The 8976-nt window shown below is 42.4% G+C and overlaps 1 protein-coding gene across 1 annotated transcript in view; it reads left to right on the top strand.

Annotated features, from left to right (window-relative positions):
- Positions 1 to 1274: 1274 nt before the first annotated feature.
- Positions 1275 to 8976, top strand: part of FMN1 (formin 1) — a 148181-nt gene continuing 140479 nt past the window's right edge. Inside the window, exons 1-2 of the mRNA XM_056346672.1 lie at positions 1275 to 3286; positions 5293 to 5410. Coding sequence (XP_056202647.1) covers positions 1895 to 3286; positions 5293 to 5410 — 1510 coding nt within the window. The 5' untranslated portion in view covers positions 1275 to 1894. The remainder of the gene's footprint in view (positions 3287 to 5292; positions 5411 to 8976) is intronic.

Raw genomic sequence — 8976 nt, 5'->3', positions numbered from 1 at the left:
ACCGGAGTTTGCTACAGGAAACAGCAAGGCAGTAAGGCAGGAGACATTGCTCGATGTTAGATCACAGATAAAGATGGGAATGATTCCAGGTTCCAGTTCCCTTGTCTATGGGCATACATGCAGCCCTGTAATTCAAAAGGTGTCTGTAAACTTCATCTAAGCCCTTGGTATTGCCATCTGATTTTCAGGAAACTTTCTTCCTACAGTAGATACCAATGACTTCTGTTGTAGACTTCACAATCTTTTATGATGTACTGAAAAGGTAAACATACGCTTTTTGTACCCTACATTTTTAAAGGTTAAGCCGGAAGTTAAATGTGTTGGGATACTTTGTTGCTGCTCGTTGTCGGTAATACCCAGCTTTTCAGTAATTTGACACATGGTGTGGTGTGCCGCCGAATTCCCTGTGAAGGTCGGCTTTCCCCATGTATGCTTGTTTAAGATTACTCACCGCAGGTAAATGGCTGACTGTAGAATGACCCTCGAACTCAGGTGCAAAAAAACCCCAGTATCTTTGACTTTCAAAGGTACCAATGTGGAAATTTGACTAAACAGACTTCTTATAGGCCAGGCAATAAGAAGGATATAAATTCCTGCAGATGCACAGTCTCTGTAGTTCCAAAAATAAGAAAAGGAATAAAAGTGAAGACTTTTGATAGGAACCTGACCTAAATGTTGCTGACTTTCTGAATATCAAAGGTGCTTGAGTATTTTGTACTTCCTTTATATGTTACGAAAAAAACCAATCATCCCTGACAGCTTCTGTTAATACTGAGTCATACAGTCTTGAAGATTTTCTCCACGGGCTTTTGCCAGCATTAACTAAAACAAATCTTGCACATACAGCATTACCGTGGCAATACCTATTGATGATAATTATCAAAGGATACACTCAGCAGAGATTGTTCTGGTTTGAAACAACCCAGGCTTGGTGCAGCCCAGACGGCCAGCGGCGGGGTGTGTGTGTGGGGCGGGGGGGTGTCCCGGTGGGGGGGTCGCGGGGAGGGGGGGTCTAGGGGGGGTCTCGGGGGGGAGGGGGGACGGGCTGCGCTCCCCAGCGCCGGCCGCGCCCGGGGGCTGCGGTAAGTACCTGGGCGCCGCCCGCAGGAGCAGTTGTGCGGGGTTAGGGCACTGGTAATGCGAAACCAGGCCTGTTGGGTTTTGTGCGTGGCCCCGCAGGCTGAAATCTGCATTCCAGATGAAACCTGCAGCAAATCGGAAGAGAGCCTCGTTACTTTTTTTCGCCGTTCCACCCCCCTCCACCAACTTTCAAGGGCGCTCACCCGAGTCGGCTCGGGCCGGCCGGGAGCTGGGGGCGCGTCCCAGGCTGCGGGCGGTGGCACGGGAAGCTTCGGATTCGTCACTTAGGGAGCTGATACGTTTTGGTGGTTATGGATTTAGAAACGGCCTTTACCGAAGTGGAAGGACTGTGCGGAAGGGCCCGTCGGGAACGCTGTGCCCAGCCCCGCGGCGCGCGGGGACGAGGAAGTGGCCCCGGCCCGGCGCCAGGGCCCCGTAGCCGCTGGGTCGCGGCCGCCCCGGCCCCGGCCGTTGCCCGAAGTTCCGACCGAGATTAGTGCGCGGGCAGATCGGCCGTGACAAACAGCGCTTTGTGCACCGGAGAAAGTTACCGGCGCTGCTGCCAACTTTTTCATTTCTTCACAATTTTTGACGGTGGGTGTTTTTGCTGCTCCCGAGGTAGTTCGGGGGCCGGGCGGCCCCGGGGCGGCGGGCGGGGCCGGGGAGCCAGGCTCGGGCTGGCCGCCGCGGCGGGGCAGGAGCGCTGCCTGCTGCGGGGCCGGGGCGCCTCCCGCCTGCCTGCTGCACGTAGTAACTACTCGTCCGGCGGTGAGTAGCGCCGCTGGAAGCAAACCTGTTCTGTACTTCACGCGACATGGAAGAAGGAAATGCAGTGCCTGATTGTAGTGAGCTTTCAGACCTGGAGAACGCAGCAGAAAGCGAACCTGATCTTTTCACTGCGTCTTCTGCGAAAACACTTCTGGGATTTACAACTAAACTTGAATCTACGGCTTCCAAAGAAGCAACAGGGCTTAAAACATTTCAACCTTTGCACACCAATATAAATACTCATGCTAACACCCGGCATGAGAGGAATGATAATGATTGTAATGACGACTCAGAAAATCAGCACGGCATGAATAGTACCAGTGGCCAAGCTGACCCAATGTCTGGCAGGGAAACTGACCTGGATCTGGCGTTAGCAGAACAAAACAAATTACTACTTCACCGTTTAAGGTTTGTACAGACTTCTTTGTCTGAATCTGACAATGATGACAAGGATGCTATTCTCGTGCAAGGCACTTTGGTTCATACAACAAGTGATACAGAGTCGGACACAGAGAGTAAGGACCTAGATGCCAATGAAAACAATACAAGGGAATCTGGGCTAAATAATGCTGCTTTGTCTGCTGAGGCTTTGGACAATAACAATCAAAGTAAGGAAGAGTCAGAATCAGAAGGGCACAGCAACAGTGATGACACTGTGGATACAGATGACATTGAGTTACACCCACCAATTTCCAAGCGGCTCCCCAAAAAGCTGGGTGGTTTTCTGGAGCACGACTCCAATGGAAAAGACAAAATCTTAATGGATGAGCAGTTCAGTGGCTTGCTTGCTACAGGGGAATGCCCTCAAGAACTTCCAGATGAAGAACAAAGACCTTCAACTGATAATATATCGCTCCAAAAAACAACACTGGCTGAAAAGACTTTCCAGCTGCCTGCTTTCTTTAGTGGACTACGTGTGAGGAAAAAGGGACTAACCACAGAGGATGGGGAAACTGTTACAGAAATTAAACCGAGGGAGAATGATTTAGCTCTGCTTAAATTACGACAGCCTGTTAAGAAATCCAGCATTACGTCAGGTTTGACCACTAAAAAAAAATCAGCTGAACCTAAAGCAAGCCCTACTTTCCTGGAACAGCTCTCGCACTTGTTAAACATAGATGTCTCCAAGAATGAAGATAGAGCTGAGGACTCTGGTGACGGATCTGGGGAGACCGAGGACAGTGATGAAGCTCAAGAGAACAAGGCCTCCAGCAAAACAGAACCACGATTTTCCTCTGAGGAAATAAAATCAAGCCCTGCTGAATCTGCACTCGATGTCTTTAAAGCTTTATTCACACGGCCTCCCAAAAAAGAAACAACTGCAGATCCTTCAGAGCTGGAAGCCATAAAGCGCAAAATGAGAACTGAAAAAGAGTTCTTAAAAGCTGTATTTGAAAGGTCAAAATCAAAACCTGGGGATGGATCATCAGACAAATCTGTAGGTTGAATTACTTTTTATTCCTAATATCTGGAAATAGGTGGAGAAAAAATAATTTCTTGTTTAAATATTATTGGTGGGGACTTTAGGTCGAAATGTCAGCATTGTCCTCTTCTTTTGGCAATCTCCAGTTTGGATTCCCAACTGAAGAAATCGTGAGGCTAATTTGTCAAAATTCTTGATCATCTGCAGAATTCAGTGAGAACTGATGATGGTCACAGCCTTACTGTTACAAGTAAGAACTAAAAAATCAGTTTCTGATTTTAAAAGACCACTACAAAACAGTTGCCCATGTGTTACATATGGCTTTAAATCAGTTTGGTGGTGCAAATATTTACTGTTGTATTATTTAATAGTTTCTCAATCTCACTCTTTTTCTTTCATTTAGTTTTTTATGTTTAAAAGTAAAATTTCATTTTACCCTTAGGAATAATTCAATGATAAAACTGATATATGAATTTATGGATTATTTTCATCTTGATTTGTCCAAGACATATAATTTAAAGTAATTTTTTCTCCTATTTATGTGTGTAAGTCTGGCTTTGGAAATATTGATAAGCATTTAACCTTATCCGAGTATACCTTAGTGATTCCAATTAGACAAGTTATGGATTAATTAACCATTTGCAAGGTTAATATTCTTAGGCATATGGAGATTTACTTAGTATATTTTTAAGAAATTAAAATCTACGCTGTTTTCATAGAACCATAATGACAAATGAACTCTAATTAAATGAGCAGCCCTTGGGTTGGGGAAACCCCAACCCGAAATTCTTACAGCTACGTCTACGGCAGATATAATCAGTCCGGAAGATTGTTCTTATGAAGGGGGAATTATCTGAATGATGAAATTTGCAAGACTAGACCCTAAACGTGAAGCTACTTAAGTTAATTTGCTGTGTCAGTTGTACTCTGTTTCGAATTCTTATTCTTACATAAAATTTAAACTTTTAAAAAAAGTCTTGACTGACACCTGGGCAGACCGATAATACCGGTTTGTAGCAAATTACCTGTGGGGAGGAGAGAAGAGATACTCGTTGGCCATGGCATGTATGACAATTGCAGTCTGCGTGTGCCCTTCCCATTCCTGGCTTGATTCTTCCTGGTTACACCATTCCCTGCGCTGTGCTGGCATAAGCATTTGTGTGGCTCACAGCAAACCTATCTGGGAAGCTGTCATCACAGCAGCGAGGGAGGAAGAAGCACACGGGTCAGCAGGAGTGGCTTTATAAATGTCTGCTTAACGTCCGGTCTAGTGCAAATGTGCATTTTCTCAGGGCAAAGGCAGAGTAAGAAGGTCTGGACTTTCCTTTTTCCTTGCTCATCTGGGCCATTTATGGGGCCACTTTCATATAGGGTTTTGCTGTTGCTGCAGTTCTGTCTATGCAGTTACTCGTAGTAGCAAGTTGTCAATCAGATTACAGAAATGTTAGAGATATAAAAAAACCCCAAAATGTAACCCTCTAAAAGAATGCTTGTTTAGTGGGGTTTTTTCCCCACATTTAAAGGGTTATTTTAGCATTCCAGTTGACAGTGCAGTTCCATTAACAGCCACTTTGATGTGGCAGTATTATGTGGTGTGTGGACTGAGCAAGCTGCTGGAGGTGGGGCAGGAATTTCATAAACTAGCTCTGCTTCCACAAAATTATATTGTCAAATGATGTCTTCGGTGAATTGCACTAATGTTTACTTGTAAGAGGAGCACAGATGGGTCTTTGCACTCTGGAGAAAAGATACAGGGGAAAAAACCCTAGTGTTCTTGACCACTGTGGTTCACCAAAGGATAGACAGCTTTCCACGTTGATGTGAACAGTTTCTACAAATCATTGTTATGTTGCATGCATTATGTCATCTTCCTCCTCAAAATTATTTTTTTACACTGATTTCTTTCTATCCCTTTCAGCCAGCCAAGCAATGTCTCAATCAGTAGAATGAGGCATGGTAGTTGCTGTTTTGGAATCAGTTGATAATGCAGACTTTAATTTTTTCTTGCGTAATTTTAACAGCCTGACCTGAGTCCCTCCGAGCAAGATGACAAGACTCCAGGGAGACTCCAGACTGTCTGGCCACCACCAAAAGCAAAGCACGAAGAAGTAAAAGTAGGATTAAAGTACACAGAAGCAGGTAAAACAAAGAGGTGAAGCATTTGCAGAAATTAGTTTCTGACATTTTTAATCTTGTTTAATACAGAAATGGTGATAAGTCACAGTATTTTCTTTTCTGGAAAAATAGATCTTATATTTTGGATACCTGCTACCTGTTAAGCATCTGATTTTTAAATGTAAATGGCTAAGTCTGTGTGGAAGTCTAAATGTTTGCCTGTACAAATTCATGAGGAAAGGAGTGTTTTTTTGCTAAATTAGGTTATTCATTTCCAATGGGATTCTGTTCAAATGAGCAACAGAATAGTGAACAAATGGAAACCTGAATGCCTTTTCAATTGCCTTAGAACGCGGGGGGGGGGGGCGGGGCAGTGACCTGCTGGACTCTATAGTCTGGCTGCAGATGTTCTTCAGGTGGTGTCCAGAATAAAAGTAACAAATACCATTATTACAACTTGTGTATAAACAGAGGAATACTCATACCTGCTGAGATCACTTTTATAGGTAGCCATGTGTGGTGGAATTACAAACCAAGCTTTTATACTACCTTGCTGTGAGAAATTGTAGAGGGTAGTGCTGTACGGTTCTTTCAAACTCCAGTGGATATCTGTTTGGCTTTGTATATAAGAAAGGATAAATAGGCGGGTCTACTGCTTTGTATTGCTTAGTGTATTACTCCTTTCTCCTTCTTTCCTTAGTTTTCTCTGCCTTAATCTTTCTTTTTTTTAAAGTGGGCATGATACTGGAAGTGTAAAAGCTGCTGGAGGATTCAGAAAACTTGGTTTTGACAGTAACAACATGTTTCCAGTACAGACAGAATTGAATTTACAGCGCATCTGATCAGTCTGAGGTGTGGAGTCTGTTACTAGTTGACCAGGACAGGTATTCAGTTGTTGAAAGGGAGTGCTACAGGCTCTTTCTGTTACTCTTAGATTGTTATTATAGGCTATATGCTTGCAGTGTTTAATTTTACTCAAATAAATATTTTTTTTCCTTATGACTGTAATCATCTGTGGCAAAAGCATATGCTGAAATAAAGGAAAGGAAACTGAATTAAAAAAGCTCCAGATTCTACTACTTGTGAAGAAATTAGGTCATGTTTTCCTGAAATGTCAATAAGAAGGACAGACTGGCTTAGAGCCCATGTAAATTGTTGCTCTTTTGTTACTGTGATATTTTGTGTGGCAGTGTCATCAACATGCTGATGGTTAGTTTACTAAGTCAAATTTTTATACGGACCAGATTCTGCAGTTCATTAGTCACTCCAGTGTCTGGCAGAGGGAGGGATTTGAATGAAAGCAAACTGCTGGTGATTCAGCTAGGATGAGACGGAAGCGGCGCTTTTAAAGGAAATAGGCAAAGGATGTACTTGCAACATATGTTGAGACTGCAGTAGAGTTGCAGGTGTGCCTCAGTGATTAGCAGGTTTGTGTTTCTTTCAGCTGGTCACGGATACCCAGAAAGCAGTTGTGGCAGCAATGACACTGTGAGCATTGTAAGTTGCCGGGGATGGATTAGTTACATCTGCTTTTCTGAGTACTGGGGTGACTGTTTTAAAGCACTATATACAGGAATGAAGTTATGCAGTCTTCTGCAAGTGAAGGAAGGTACCTTTCATGTGTAGTGCTAATAGAATTTTTAAAAATTCAATGCCGGTCTTATTGCTGGGGGGGCAGGTTTGTGGTTTTTTAAATGAACATGGAAGTGGCAATACAGCATTACTTCTAAACTCAGTATCTTGTTGCTGACAGTGATTGGTACCTTCAAAATGCATGTGTATACTGGCATTTGCCTTCGTGCCCCTTCCCATCCAAAATTCACTCCCAGCCACCTGTACCATAGGAACTTAGTGTCCACAAATTGGACTTCTTAAAATTATGATGTAGAACAGGTTAATGATCACCACTAGACTGACTGGTCTCAGCCTGAAACCCTATTTCTTACCCCAGTGTCTTGCCCTGACAGCTAAGTCAGGATGAATGAAAAATCCTTGATTTCAGAATAGAGTTCAAAAATTATGTGGTGGGGATGCCTGTGAGTCCAGTCTTCCTCAGTGATGTTCCTGAATAGGTGATTATCTGTAACATAAAAAATGCTGAAGTGATTATGTTAGTATTTTAATTTCTGTGATTGAGTTTTATCTACCAAAACAATAGGAAGCTATATACAAAACAATAATAACAGGCTGAATAATTAGGTAAATATCCATTTAGCAGAGCTTTATTTTAGGTTTAAACAAAATACATCTGTCACAAATTGGTTACATCTAAGGATAAATATGTGGACATGTCTTTGTACTTCTAACAGGGTAGAAGTATATGTATTTATTTTATGAAGTAGCATAGATATTTCTTTTCATTTGTCATGAGAAATCAGTATTTAAAGTAACACTGCAAATTTGGAAGTTGGAATACTGTAATCTTTCTTACAATTCTGCACCAAGTCTTTGATTTACTTCCTTCATTACTATGCACAATGGCAACTATGACAGGAAGGTAGGGATATTGAGGGAGAGGATTCCTGGCTTTTTGATCTTTTCTCACCTCCTTGCCATGTTTTTTCTCATTGTTCGTGTTGCTTAGTGGAAGCAAGAAATTCAGGCTTAATTTGGCCTACGCAGCAGACATCACAGTGACTCATAGCAGCTTGGAGGAGTAGCTAACTCCCTCCTGAGGCTTGTAGTCTGGCTTGATGTGTGGGAAACCAACTGCAAAGCAAATGGACATAACAAGGAACACGTGTGTGGGGCTGACTAGGCCTGTTAGGATATTAGAAGTGAAAGAAGTTAGTGAACAAGTATAACTCTGCAATGGGGTTTTTTTCATGCCTTTGATAATGTCTTGCATAGTCATAGTGTGGTCACCCCCAGCACCTGAATCTTGAGTTGTAAATTTTGAATTAAAAGGATGATATAAAATATGCCAAAATATCATACGTTTTCTTAATCCTTTAATTCTTCTGTTTCCATAGAGCAAGTGACTGTGTTGTCAACTAGTGCTCTATAATTAGCACAAGCTGCTTACACGGTTGTCTAGAGAAACTGGAACTTCTTTGAAGTGTGTCAGTCTAAAGTCTGAAGTCCAGAAAGTCTGTAGTACATTACACAATTTATATCGTGGAAGACTAGAAAAAGGGTATATTAATTTATAGTTATAGATTTATTCCATGGAAATCTTTCCTGTGTAATCAAAGACATTTCTGTGCATATTTCTCTGGTCCTAAAGTTCTATTCTGTTTTCATTATAAAGTTTTGTTTCCTGCATAGATCTTGGAGAGATTTCTCCCATTTTTTAAACATGAAATCTGATGGAAAGGTAGATGTGCCAGCTGTTACATATGGTGAAAGTATCTAACCAGCTAGAGGAGACAAATCCATGTCTGTACTGAGTGAACTCATCTGTGATACTAGATCACATAGAATCCACATATAATGAATGTCTCAGCTGCTGCATGTGACTAGATCAGCACCTGCAGCCTCTCATGTCCAAGAAGACATGAGAGTTTAAACATGCTTTTTGCTGCTCATAAACCTACTTACGTTTGAAGAACAGTTTCCACATTAAGGTGGTATACATACACAGATCCTGT

Source organism: Falco biarmicus, chromosome 7 (genome assembly GCF_023638135.1).
Source record: "Falco biarmicus isolate bFalBia1 chromosome 7, bFalBia1.pri, whole genome shotgun sequence".
Lineage (NCBI taxonomy): Eukaryota > Metazoa > Chordata > Aves > Falconiformes > Falconidae > Falco > Falco biarmicus.
This window is presented reverse-complemented; position numbering and strand designations above follow the sequence as displayed.